A 14,120-nucleotide genomic window follows, 5' to 3' on the forward strand; every position below is an offset into this window, starting at 1 on the left:
TGAGGTCGAAGGAATTGTCTGTAGAGCTCTGAGACGGGATTGTGTCGAGGCAAAGATCTGGGGAAGAATACCAATACATTTCTCCAGCATTGAAGGTCCCCAAGAACACAGTGGCCTCCATCATTCTTAAATGGAAGACGTTTGGAACCACCAAGACTCTGGCCACCTGGCCAAACCTAGCAATCGGGGGAGAAGGGCCTTGGTCAGAGAGGTGACTAAGAACCCAATTGTCACTCTGACAGAGCTCCGGAGTTCCTCTGTGGAGAAGGGAGAACCTTCAAGAAGGACAACCATCTCTGCAGCATTCCACAAATCAGGCCTTTGTGGTAGTGGCCAGATGAAAGCCACTCCTCAGTAAAAGGCACATTACAGCCTGCTTTGAGTTTGCCAAAATGCACCTAAAGACTCTCAGAAACAATATTCTCTGGTCTGATGAAACCAAGATTGAAATCTTTGGCCAAGTGTCACACCTGGAGGAAACCTGGCACCATCCCTACAGTGAAGCATGGTGGTGGCAGCGTCATGCTGTGGGGATGTTTTTCAGCAGCAGGGACTGGGAGACTAGTCAGGATAGAGTGAAATATGAACGGAACAAAGTACAGAGAGATCCTTGATGAAAACCTGCTCCAGAGCACTCAGGACCTTCTACTGGGGTGAAGGTTCATCTTCCAACAGGTCAACGATCCTAAGCACACGGCCAAGACAACGCGGGAGTCTCTGAATGACCTTGAGTAGCCCATCTAGAGCCTGGATTTGAACCCGATCATACCCAAGAAGACTGAAGGCTGTAATCGCTGCCAAAGGTCCTTCAACAAAGTAAAGGGTCTGAATACTTGTGTAAATGTGATATTTCAGTTTTGTATTTATAGGACATTTGCAAAAAAAATAAAAAAAATAATGTTTTTGCTTTGTCATTATGGAGTATTGTGTGTAGATTGAGGGAAAACAACTATTTAATCAATTTTAGAATAAAGCTGTAACGTAACGAAATGTGAGAAAAGTCAAGGGGTCTGCATACTTTCCGAATGCACCGTATGTGGCCCATGTAGGAATAAAGTCACCTCCTTGGTGTTGCTTGCACCAAGCAATTTAGCCGTCGAGACAATGTTTTTTTCTGATGCAGCATGATAGAGACATGTTCTGGCATGGTGCAGAAGTAGGACCTCACAATGTAGAGCCAAACATGCCCCCTATATCTCTCAGACATTGCTTCAGTAACCCCCTGTCCCTAGTTTGGGAAATCAACAATATTAGAAGCAGATAAACACTCCTGGGACCTGGGCATGATCGTTATGCTCCCTTCCAGTGTATAACACCTGACATTGGAGGGCGAACCGCCGTCCAGCCCTGCAATGTAATTGATACACAAGGCACTTCCTCAGCTGTCAGATGATTTTTATTTTTAATCCCAACCCCTGTCCCCGTAGGAGGCCTTTTCTCTTTTGGTAGGCCGTCATTGTAAATAAGAATTTGTTCTTTACTGACTTGCCTAGTTAAATAAATACATGATTGATGGATGCAAGGCGTTTCCACTGTGACCTTTACTCAGGAACTAACTCCTCCCAGGGAAAGCTAACGTTTGGAATCGCACCCTATACCCATACAGTGGGGTGTATAATGTATGACACCATTGATAAAGATGAGCAATAATGACTGTATAACATAAATCATTCAAATACTGAGCTATATTGTATGCTCCAGAAAATGGTGAAATTATTCTTTAATACTATTACAATTGCCCAGAGAAAGAGATTTTGTTTAACAAGTAATACTTTTTTTCTCAAAAATGTAAGGGTCAAAATTATTAACACCCCTAAAGATTCTTATAAATAAAGAGGTCAAAAGTTTAGTATTTGGTCCCATATTCCTAGTATGCAATGACTACATCAATCGTGTGACTACAAACTTGTTGGATGAATTTTGCAGCTCGTTTTGGTTGTGTTTCAGATTATTTTGTGCCATTTTGGAGTCACCTTTATTGTAAATAAGAATATAATATGTTTCTAAACACCTACATTAATGTGGATGCTACCATGATTACAGATAATCCTGAATAATGATGAGAAAGTTACTGTGGTCAAAGATCATATCCCCAAGACATGCTAACCACCCCTGTTATTGGTAATAGTTAACATGTCTTGTGGTTATGATCTTTGGCCCTCTAACTTTCTCACTCATCATTATTCACTCGACACAATACATTATTTACCATTAATTTCTATTGGGCACAAAATAATCTGAAACGCAACCAAAACAAACTGCAAATGCATCCAACATGTTTCTAGTCGGTCACAAGTAGGGTTGCAAATTTTGGGGAATATTCAGGAGGTGGAAACATATGGAAATATATGCAAATTATTATTAATACCTTTTAAATGTAGATGTTTTTTGCATTGGATATATGTACCATATCATATGGAGACAGAAACATAAACCTTTTACCTTATCATAAGTAGACATAATTGCAAATTATTAAATCCTTCCAATAGAAATTAAAAAAACGATTTAGTTACGAATTGAACTTTAATTAAATGAGTTGACTCTTCACATGGGATGATTTCACTGAACAACAAAAGGGAATATTGAATGATCCCCAATGATCCATCGCATCTCCCAAAAACATTTAACATCTGTAAAATGAAAGTCTAGAAACTACAGCTTTGGTTGTCTTCCTCTCAGGCTTCCATGTCTTCTCCCTGGACCTCCTCAATGTCCACCTCTTGAACATCAGACTCTGAGGCCTCAACTTCACTGTCACTTTCCAACCTTGTTGAGGATGGCTCGTTGTCAGGCTCAAAAAGCCTAAAATTTTGCCAGACTGCCAAGAACCTTGCCTGGTGAGACACAGTAGTGATGACACCATAGGCCTTGTTGATCTCTGCACCAGACAGGATGTTCTTGCCTGCATACTTGGGGTCCAACATGTGCTCTGCGGAGTGTATGGGCTTCAGGCAGAAGTCTTCATGCTTTTTGATCGATTTCAGAACTAGTTTCCTCTGCTTGGAGCAACAGTGAAGTGGGCAGGGCAGTACAGATTTATTCTCTTATATCTGCAAGCCGAGTCTGAACATCAGACAGGATGTCATTGTCTCCCTCAATCTGTGCAATGGCTACTGCTATAGGTTTCAGGAGTTTCAGGCTGCTTACCACTCTCTCCCAAAATGCATCATCCAGGAGGATCCTCTTGATGGGGCTGTCTGATTCATCATTTTCACCTCGAATAGAGGGACTTTTGTCAAAGGTTGATTGTTGTGAGCGCTGAGGGAACTTTATGCTCTTGGCCAGATTATTCTGCATCTTTGTTGCATTCTTCACACATGATTTGGCACAGTATTTGCAAATGTACACAGCTTTTCCTTCTACATTAGCTGCAGTTAAATATCTCCACACATCAAATAGTAACTGTTGCATTTTCATGTAAAGATGAGAAAACAATGAGTAAAAAAAACCAAATACAATTTCATGTACAGTTAAATAGTTAAGCAGTTAGATTAAACAACTCCTTTGTAAGATAAATGTTTTAAAATTAAACATGTATGGTAGAAGAAATGATTGAAACACAGTTTGCTGTAGGCTACTATTTACTAGTTAACAAACACAAAAATTGTGTATGTCATGTATAATATATTCACCCCACCCGGTATTGTAATCAAAACTTACCAGAAAGCATGTAGTCCTTAGCTCAGACAGTCTAGGAGTGTGGGCTCAATAGCATCTCATTAGTGTGCAAGATCTTGAGAATCAGCTGTACATGTGATGGAAGAGTGCGCTGTACATGTGATGGAAGAGTGCGCTGTGCATGCAGAGGGTTGCAATTCCATTTAATTGGGGATAGTTTAACCAAAATATGCCACAAGACCTAGAATTGCCTTCGCTGTTATAAGCTAACTTTTTTGATGAATTTAATAAGCAAAATTCCCGGGCTTAACTTCCCATGGAAGGTTTCTGGAAAAATTACGGAAATTTACCAGAAAGTTTCCAACCCTTTGCAACCCTAGTCACAAGTTCGATGTAGTCATTGTGTGCTAGGAATATGGGACCAAATACTAAATTTGACTACTTTATCTATAAGAATCTTCAGGGGTATCAATCATTTTGACCCCTATCTTTTTGAGAGAATAAAGTATGACTTGTTTAACAAAATCTTTCTCTGAGCAATTGCAAGAATATAATTGTGCATAAAAATTTTGCTCAGATTTAGAATTACTTATTTTATACAGTCACTATTGCTCATCTATATCAAGGGTGTAAATCATTTCGATCCACACTCTACCCCTATGGGCCCAGGTCAAAAGTAGTTCACAACATGGGGAATAAGGTGCCATTTATACTCAGCCCAAGTCACTGTTGATTTCACAAAAAAATAGATGTAACAGATCGTTCACATGCCTCTGATGGACTTGCATCTCTTAAAGCAGATTAGTTAAGAAGGAAGTAGGCCAGTGATTAAAAAAAATATATATACTAAATTGATTTAGTCATAAATGATCTTGTTTAACTATGACTTGAGGAGGTCATGAGATTGAACGCTTGGTGTTATCACATTATTCATTGATGAGATGACATTTGTAAAATGGCTCTAATATGCAATATCAAATAGTAATCCATTTATTGAACAAGGCACGGAGCATAATTCAAAAGCACACTGTTTGATTCCTTGACGTTGATTCATTGACTGTCCCAGTGATTCATTGACTGTCCCAGTGATTCATTGAATGGGAATGAAATCAACCTAAACCCCTATTAATGCATGGAATCCAGTTTAGGACATCCTCAATTCTTAGTCAAGACTGAAACCTACAGCTTACGAATCAGGATGTCCTAAAAAGGATTCTGTGGTGGTCCAGTTTTAATATATATATATATATATTTTTTTTTTAAACGGAGCAAGGACTTAAGATCAGATGTTATCACTTGACTTTGGAAGTTGAAGCCCTCACTCTCTCCTACCTCCTTCTCCTCTCCCAGGTCCAGATGGTCAAAATGTCTGACCTCTGCCAGCACCTCCCCCGGGATTGTCTCCCAGAGCACTTGGGGGGGCTGCTGCCCCTGGATGCCCACGGCTGGAACGAGCAGCTCCTGGCTGGGCAGAACGGCCGTGTGGACCCCGTTGACGAGCTTGTAGGCATCCCACTGGCGGACTCGTCGGTCCACACCCCCGGGCTGGAGGCCATGTGCCTGCCGGAGTTCATGGCCCACCTGGGCAGGCTCCAGCGCTCTGGAATCCACCTGGAGTACGTGGAAATCCGCAAGGAGCAACCGCCAGGGACCTTCCACTGTGCCCTGTGAGTAGATGAGTACAATCACTTCTAAAGGGGTTGCTTTGTGTTGATCTACATTTCCAGGCATTTGAGCTGCATGGGGAGAAGCCTAGAGAGTTCTGGTCCTGTATTCACAAGGTGTCTCAGAGTAGAAGCTGATCAGAGCTTTTCTTGGATCAGAACCCTCCTATCGATTTATAATCTTATTTTTTATTATCTAAATGGCTAAACTGATCATATACCAGCAATCCTACTCTGGCCCTTTGTGAATACGGGCCCCTCAGCCCTCACTGGGTTGAAAAGGATGAGACTTTGGGTTTGTCCATTAAACTACCAAGGAAAGCATCAAACTGTGTGGAAAAACTTTGCATCAGTCCCTTGGAGCAGTAACTTGATACGGATTCATGATATTCTTAAATTACCAATGGTTGATTTATGTCTGTCATTCTCTCCAGTGCTGCATACAACCAGGAGAGGAATCGCTATGGGGATGTCCTGTGTCTTGACCAAACAAGAGTTTGTCTGAAAACTAGACAAAACGAGGTGTGTACTTCTCAAAAGTCATATGACAATGTCATCAATGCAGTTAAAGTGTACAGTATCATAACATAAGAGATATCAGTAACACTTTCTAGGAACCACATGTGCATATATTGCCTTCTATCAAGCACTTGCTGTCACCATTCACAACAGCATAATATGGCTCCATACAGTATTTGTAAATGCACATATACCTGCACATTACATGTGGTTCCTAGAACTTGAAATATGAATTCTATATTTTATTTATATTCATCTTGAATAGGCTGTTAAGAGGACAAAAAAACACACAAAAGAAGTGCGCAATATTGCCATATGTGAATGCTCTCTTTCAGCCTCATAGAATGTCAAAGGACATCTTTGGTTCATGTGTTTGTGAGAAAGCCTCTACTTTTACACTCAGCGGGCTCACCAAAGGCCTCTGATAAACGGCTTAAAACCACCTTGATAGCCCCCTCTTTTTATTCGCTCAATTTATTTGGCATTCATCCAACAGGGCTCTATAATGTTATCTGGATTGCTACTGTACAGCTCTGATGTTTATAGGACCCCTATTCTCTCGGTCGTTGTGACAAAGGCCTGTTTGTTCCCACAGAGATCGGACTACATCAACGCCAGCTTCATGGACGGCTACAAACAGAAGAATGCATACATCGGTACTCAAGGTACAACGATGGCCGTCTATGAAAGGACATCTGCTAGTTTCACCATCAGAGACTTTTGCACTAGTCATTTTGATGGAATATTCATTCATAAGAGGTTCTTTTGGTTCTCAAACTATTGGTGTTTTGGTAACACTAAGGTCGACCGGTATAAAGCATTATAATGTGCTTGATACATTGAAAGACTTGTCATAAGCATGCACACTGTGTACAAAACATTAGGAACACCTTCCTAATATTGAGTTGCACACCCCTTTTTCCCTCAGAACAGCCTCAATTTGTAGGGGCATGGACTATACAAGGCGTCGAAAGCGTTCCACAGGGATGCTGGCCCATGTTGACTCCAATGCTTCTCACAGTTGTGTCAAGTTGGTTGGATGTCCTTTGGGTGGTGGACCATTCCTGATACACACGGGAAACTGTTGAGCGTGAAAAATCCAGCACTGTTGCAGTTCTTGACTCACACAAACCCGGTACGCCTGGCACCTACTACCCCGTTCAAAGGCACTTAAATCTTTTGTCTTGTCCATTCACCCTCTGAATGACACATACACAATCCATGTTTCAATTGTCTCAAGGCTTAAAAATTATTCTTTACCCTGTCTCCTCCCCTTCATCTACACTGATTTGAAGTGGATTTCACAAGTGACATCAATAAAGGATCATAGTTATCACCTGTATTCATCTGGTCAGTCTGTCATGGAAAGAGCAGGTTCATTATGTTTTGTACACTCAGTGTATGACCCCCTGATGATCCAGCCTAAATAATCATTTTGAGTCGGTTGAACATTTTATACATAAAGACCTCAGTGTGTATGAGCCTTGATGTAACAAGTAGATAATTCCTTTCATTCTACTCTACATAGGACCACTGGAGAAAACCTATGGTGATTTTTGGAGAATGGTCTGGGAGCAAAATGTGCTAGTCATTGTCATGACAACACGGTAATTACTTTTCTTACAGCTTACCTTTACCCAGTGGGAGTTGAAATTATATCAAGTCTTTGTCATGGCATGAAGTGGAGGATTGTTGTTAAATGATTCACTGACATTTGGAAATGCTGATATGTGGTGACTGTTGTGAACCAGACCCATATATGTTACAATAGGGCACTTCTTGAATTCTAGAGAGATTGTAATTTACCCTCCTGGAGATAATAAATCTGTGTGTTGCAGGACGAACGAGGGCGGTCGGAAGAAATGTGGTCAGTACTGGCCTCTGGAGGAAGGTGGCCAGGAGGTGTACAGTCACATGGCTGTGGTCAACCAGAGAGTGGACAACCACTCCCACTACAGCCAGACCACCCTGGAGCTGCACAACATGGAGGTACAGTAGCTAGCTACAGGTCTAAAGTGACCTCTGCTCCCTTTACACAAGGAAGAACACATTTCCTATTGCTGATTTGTTAAGGATGAAAATCTGAGATTATCTGTAGCACAGGCTAGCTGCATAGGGATGGCTGTTCCCTTTAGCTGGAACAATTTTCACTGTGCAACACTACCTTGGTGTTGGCTAACATCAAAACTTCCAACACGTTAGAACTCGTGCATATCAGTGATTTTTATTTTATTTTATTTTTACCACAATTTACCACTATTATCATGGTGTGTCTATCCCGTACCTACCAGAAATGTGAGCAGAAGCAGGTGACCCACTTCCAATACCTGAGCTGGCCTGACTACGGCGTCCCCACTTCGGCCTTGACGCTCATCGACTTCCTGGGGGCCGTCAAGAGGCAGCAGAGACAGGCGGTGAAGGGCATGGGGCCCCAGTGGAGAGGCCACCCCCTGGGACCCCCCATGGTGGTTCACTGCAGTGCGGGCATAGGCAGAACAGGTGAACTATTAAATTCTCACTGATGACCACCACTCCTTTCGTCTATGCATGTCAGACTTTACTCCAGTCCTTGAGACCAAAATAAAGACACACAAAATATATTTAGGCTCTGTATTTTGCTCAGTCATGTGACATGGCAAGATTTTATCCTGTATTTTAAGCCTTATCCAGAAGGAGAATTACACCAAAAGGGAAAGCAATTGTCTGAAGATGCAGCTGGACCATCTGCTGGGACAGTTTGATGAAAAAGCTATAAAGGTTAAAAATCCAGGCATGTCACATGATTCCACAAACCACAGGGCCCTAATAAGACAATATAAAGGCTCATACATGCTTATAACAAGTACGTTAATTCCCCCCAGATCACCTCAGTAACATGTAATGCACACAATTAAATATCATCTCTATGATGTGATAGTCATAGGTGTCACCCCCATTTCTCTAATAGGGATTATATTTCTATGGCTATCATCTTGGCTATAATGTATGGAGTCCATAGTGAACTGATGTTATTCCTGCATCTTCCCCACTTTATAATATATCTGTTGATAATGATGTCTCCCGCCTTCCTTCTCCCCAGGTACCTTCTGTGCCCTGGACATTTGTCTGTCCCAGTTGCAGGACATGGGGACACTCAATGTGTGTCAGACGGTGCGGTGGATGAGAACACAGAGGGCCTTCACCATCCAGACCCCCGACCAGTACTACTTCTGCCACAACGCCATCCTGGAGCATGCTCAAAGACAGGGCCTGCTCTCAGCCAGTCAGTGATGCCAAGGGGGTCGCCTCGTAGTTCTCGCAGCCAATCAGTGAAGCCCTGGGTGTTGTTCTCGCAGGCAATCTGAACATCCAGGGGACACTTTGTAGCCAATCAGCATGTCTGCTTCTAGGGATTGCCATCACTTATTCTACCCTTTAAGAGGCCTCTAAGACAGACTCATTCCTCCGGACTCTCTCACATTTTAACGACTAGTAAGACGGATTTGTAGTGTCTCAATAAGTTACGGTCCAAGTTATTGTTGTTTTCTACGCATGGACCACCATTTATTTGTTTTGGTAGTTTGGGCAATGTAAACCCCATGTCCTACCAAATAGAAATCGTTTAGCTACATTCAAGTCTACTTTCCTATATTATTAGTTCTGTGTCCTCACTGAAATCTGTATTTTTATTTTGTCAATAATATCCACATAGGGACGGTGAGCCAATCTTGCATTGTTCTTGGAAAACTCGAGAGGAACATTTCCTCTTGACTTAAACTTCTCCTGGAGCTGATATAAATCGAATGGCTACTTTTAGAAGTCCTGATATGTATGCGGACTTCTCATCTTGCCCTACCCCAAATCCAAGCCTCAACCACGATAAAATGCATAGATGACCTTAAGTTCCACTTAAAGTAATGCTACACCTTAAAAAATTTGCGAGCTGCTAATAATGTTGCCATCTCAATGCATTTCCTGCAGATTGAAGAATTAAGGGCTGCCCTCACAACACAGACTTCATTACGTTATTCACATTGGCTGTTCGAAAACCTTGTGATCATGACATTAAATGTTTGGTCGCCGCAATAGTCGTTACGTATGCTTCAGTGAGACACTGTCATGTACTTCTGTTGAGCCGCCAATGCTGCGATGAACATGATGTAGGAAGGCCATAACCCTGCTTCCGCCTTAAGACCCCAGTCTTAGACCTCACCTCAGTAAAGTGCAATATACTTTCATACACAGCCATGTTGAAGCACTTTGAAAAGGCTCTTCCCATCGTGCTTTAAGATATTGCAGTTCTTGTGGTGGTATAGTGCATTTAAGGTCAAATTGCAATTATGGGAGGTTCTAAACATGTGATATAGGCATAACTTGATTGGACCTTTGACCTTCAGGCTTGTCTGGTTGTTCAATGGACACTTATAGAGACCATCTTGTCATGATTACATGTAGAATATTACCGTTCCCATTGCTGAACAGTATGTGTGCATCATATTACATGATATCTTGTTGGATGAAAGAATTTGTTCTTTGCTACTGAATTCATATTGAATTTGCATGTAGTGGAGCCTCGTTTAAGTCTGCCATCCTCGTGCACTCTTAGTGATTTTATAATGATTACTTTCAATGAAGGACAGTGTGACCAATTGTATTTTTCTATTGTATTAAACAACTTTTTCTTACAAGTATTCAGACTTTAAAAGTATACATTAAAATTGCATTATATTTGCTCTGTTACTATTAGGTAGTATGATTGAGGACAATTGAATCAGATGTTGCTGTATGGAAAAACCATTTGTCTACACATGTACATTTCAAATGCTTCTGTCTTATGACCCAATAATTTTTTTGGCCAATTACGTTTTCCAACCAAAGGAGATTGGGATATGTTCAATAACATTTCAAAGGAAGACCAAACGTGTATTCAGCACATTAAATGCTAAATGTTCATTCCTAATGGATTGTGTGTGCTTTTGTCATATTTTAGTCTGGTTTGTGTCTAGACAAATCATCTTTCTGAAAAATCTTGAGTTTAAATGCACAGTGCAGTCAAATGTGAATTCCGGTGTTATATACAGTGGGGAGAACAAGTATTTGATACACTGCCGATTTTGCAGGTTTTCCTACTTACAAAGCATGTAGAGGTCTGTAATTTTTATCATAGGTACACTTCAACTGTGAGAGACGGAATCTAAAACAAAAATACAGAAAATCACATTGTATGATTTTTAAGTAATTAATTTGCATTTTATTGCATGACATAAGTATTTGATACATCAGAAAAGCAGAACTTAATATTTGGTACAGAAACCTTTGTTTGCAATTACAGAGATCATACGTTTCCTGTAGTTCTTGACCAGGTTTGCACACACTGCAGCAGGGATTTTGGCCCACTCCTCCATACAGACCTTCTCCAGATCCTTCAGGTTTCGGGGCTGTCGCTGGGCAATACGGACTTTCAGCTCCCTCCAAAGATTTTCTATTGGGTTCAGGTCTGGAGACTGGCTAGGCCACTCCGGGACCTTGAGATGCTTCTTACGGAGCCACTCCTTAGTTGCCCTGGCTGTGTGTTTCGGGTCATTGTCATGCTGGAAGAGCCAGCCACGACCCATCTTCAATGCTCTTACTGAGGGAAGGAGGTTGTTGGCCAAGATCTCGCGATCCATGGCCCCATCCATCCTCCCCTCAATACGGTGCAGTCGTCCTGTCCCCTTTGCAGAAAAGCATCCCCAAAGAATGATGTTTCCACCTCCATGCTTCACGGTTGGGATGGTGTTCTTGGGGTTGTACTCATCCTTCTTCTTCCTCCAAACACGGCGAGTGGAGTTTAGACCAAAAAGCTCTATTTTTGTCTCATCAGACCACATGACCTTCTCCCATTCCTCCTCTGGATCATCCAGATGGTCATTGGCAAACTTCAGACGGGCCTGGACATGCGCTGGCTTGAGCAGGGGGACCTTGCGTGCGCTGCAGGATTTTAATCCATGACGGCGTAGTGTGTTACTAATGGTTTTCTTTGAGACTGTGGTCCCAGCTCTCTTCAGGTCATTGACCAGGTCCTGCCGTGTAGTTCTGGGCTGATCCCTCACCTTCCCCATGATCATTGATGCCCCACGAGGTGAGATCTTGCATGGAGCCCCAGACCGAGGGTGATTGACCGTCATCTTCAACTTCTTCCATTTTCTAATAATTGCGCCAACAGTTGTTGCCTTCTCACCAAGCTGCTTGCCTATTGTCCTGTAGCCCATCCCAGCCTTGTGCAGGTCTACAATTTTATCCCTGATGTCCTTACACAGCTCTCTGGTCTTGGCCATTGTGGAGAGGTTGGAGTCTGTTTGATTGAGTGTGTGGACAGGTGTCTTTTATACAGGTAACGAGTTCAAACAGGTGCAGTTAATACAGGTAATGAGTGGAGAACAGGAGGGCTTCTTAAAAAAAAACTAACAGGTCTGTGAGAGACGGAATTCTTACTGGTTGGTAGGTGATCAAATACTTATGTCATGCAATAAAATGCAAATTAATTACTTAAAAATCATACAATGTGATTTTCTGTATTTTTGTTTTAGATTCCGTCTCTGACAGTTGAAGTGTACCTATGATAAAAATTACAGACCTCTACATGCTTTGTAAGTAGGAAAACCTGCAAAATCGGCAGTGTATCAAATACTTGTTCTCCCCACTGTATATAGTTGAAGTCGGAAGTTCACATACACCTTATCCGAATACATTTAAACTCAGTTTTTCATAATTCCTGACATTTAAGGACCAAGTTTGTGAAATCCTGCCATATACAACAGGGTTCCCTGATCCTGTTGGAAAAAGAAAAGGTTTCTCCCTCCCCATATTGACTGATACCATTCAATTCAATAATTTAAAAAAGACAATACAAGTAAAAGTTGTCTAGTAACATTTGAAGGCAGAGTCCAGGTCTCTCCATTCAGAGACATCAGTATCAAGCCCATCTGTCTGGACTTCATCTCTCCATGTGCTGGCTCCCATACATATTTCTGTTCTATTACCAATGGCAGTTAGTACTTGTTTGTGTCAGATATTACCTATCCTATGTTGAAGTTTGAACAGGCTTATAAAACCTACCCAATTATGGTTTCCACATAACGAGTGAGGCTGCCATCTGGCAAAAGCATCTCCAGTCCATCCTGTAGAAATCGGCAGTTCATCAGTGGAACATGGAATGAAAAGGGTGTTGCTATTACTGGACATTTGTGCTGTACCACATACTATGTTGAAGTTTGAACAAGTCAGACTAAATCTACCTAATGCTGTTCTCCCCATCGACGACCGTTGGTGAGCAGGCAAGCTGTGATGCTGGAGGTGAGCTCTTTGCCAGAGCCACATCGATGGGCATAGCAGTGTCGATCAGCTCCTGGGCCATCATCAAAGATACTGGTTGGTCACACAAACACACACAGCACTGATTATATTATCAATGGTGGCGACGATTAGCCTGGTGGTACCAACCTGAATGCTGCGTTCACCTTTCTAATTAAAATGGGAAGTGAAATAGAATGGTGAACACAGCGATCAGGCTATATTATGCACTGGACATTATATGCATCTTAAAAGTAGAAAATAAGAAACATACTGTCTACATAAAGTATGTTTCACAATTGGGTTAAGAAATGTATCAAAGTAATTTGTACAAATGAGCCTGTGAAAGCTGTTGCCGCTGACAGGTCAAGGTTGCTGGCCGGATACTTGCCAACATGTGGCTGACTGTTCAATTCACAGGAATACTTACAGCGAGAGCATGTCTGCATGATGCTGAGGGCCCCCTTACTGGTATTCTCTATGCTCCATGTTTGGCTGAAAACTGGACATCTCTCGAACAACTGCAGCAGGCAATCTTATGAGGTGGTGTTGACTCGGAGGCCTGTGAAAGGGTTATAAAATCAGCAAAAAAAGAAACGTCCCTTTTTTAGGACCCTGTCTTTCAAAGATAATTCATAAAAATCCAAATAACTTCACAGATCTTCATTGTAAAGGGTTTAAGGGCTTGTAAGTAAGCAATTTCCGGTAAGGAAAAGGAAAATACCTGTTGTATTCGGCATATGTGCCAAATATTTAATTATTTAAGTTTATGAATTTGTAAACATTTCTAAAAACCTGTTTTGCTTTGTCATTATGGGGTATTGTGAGTAGATTGGGGAGGGACTATTTTAAAAAATTATATTAAGGCTATAACGTAACAAAATGTGGAAAAATTGAAGGGTTCTGAATACTTTCCGAATGCAGTGAATGTATTGGAGTTGGAGTGCCATCTATTTTCAATTAGGATTTTCCATTCTTGGCTATTTCAATTGACTAGAACTAGATGAA

General features: G+C 41.6%; 1 protein-coding gene across 1 annotated transcript in view; it reads left to right on the forward strand.

Moving 5' to 3' along the window:
- The window catches only part of LOC139540397 (tyrosine-protein phosphatase non-receptor type 9-like), a 46,844-nt gene extending 36,104 nt beyond the window's left edge, over window positions 1–10,740 (forward strand). The window contains exons 7-13 of the mRNA XM_071344192.1: window positions 4,969–5,285; window positions 5,717–5,804; window positions 6,397–6,466; window positions 7,330–7,408; window positions 7,640–7,790; window positions 8,093–8,300; window positions 8,881–10,740. Coding sequence (XP_071200293.1) covers window positions 4,969–5,285; window positions 5,717–5,804; window positions 6,397–6,466; window positions 7,330–7,408; window positions 7,640–7,790; window positions 8,093–8,300; window positions 8,881–9,071 — 1,104 coding nt within the window. The 3' untranslated portion in view covers window positions 9,072–10,740. The remainder of the gene's footprint in view (window positions 1–4,968; window positions 5,286–5,716; window positions 5,805–6,396; window positions 6,467–7,329; window positions 7,409–7,639; window positions 7,791–8,092; window positions 8,301–8,880) is intronic.
- Window positions 10,741–14,120: the final 3,380 nt, after the last annotated feature.

This window comes from Salvelinus alpinus, chromosome 15 (genome assembly GCF_045679555.1).
Source record: "Salvelinus alpinus chromosome 15, SLU_Salpinus.1, whole genome shotgun sequence".
Taxonomy (NCBI): Eukaryota; Metazoa; Chordata; class Actinopteri; order Salmoniformes; family Salmonidae; genus Salvelinus; species Salvelinus alpinus.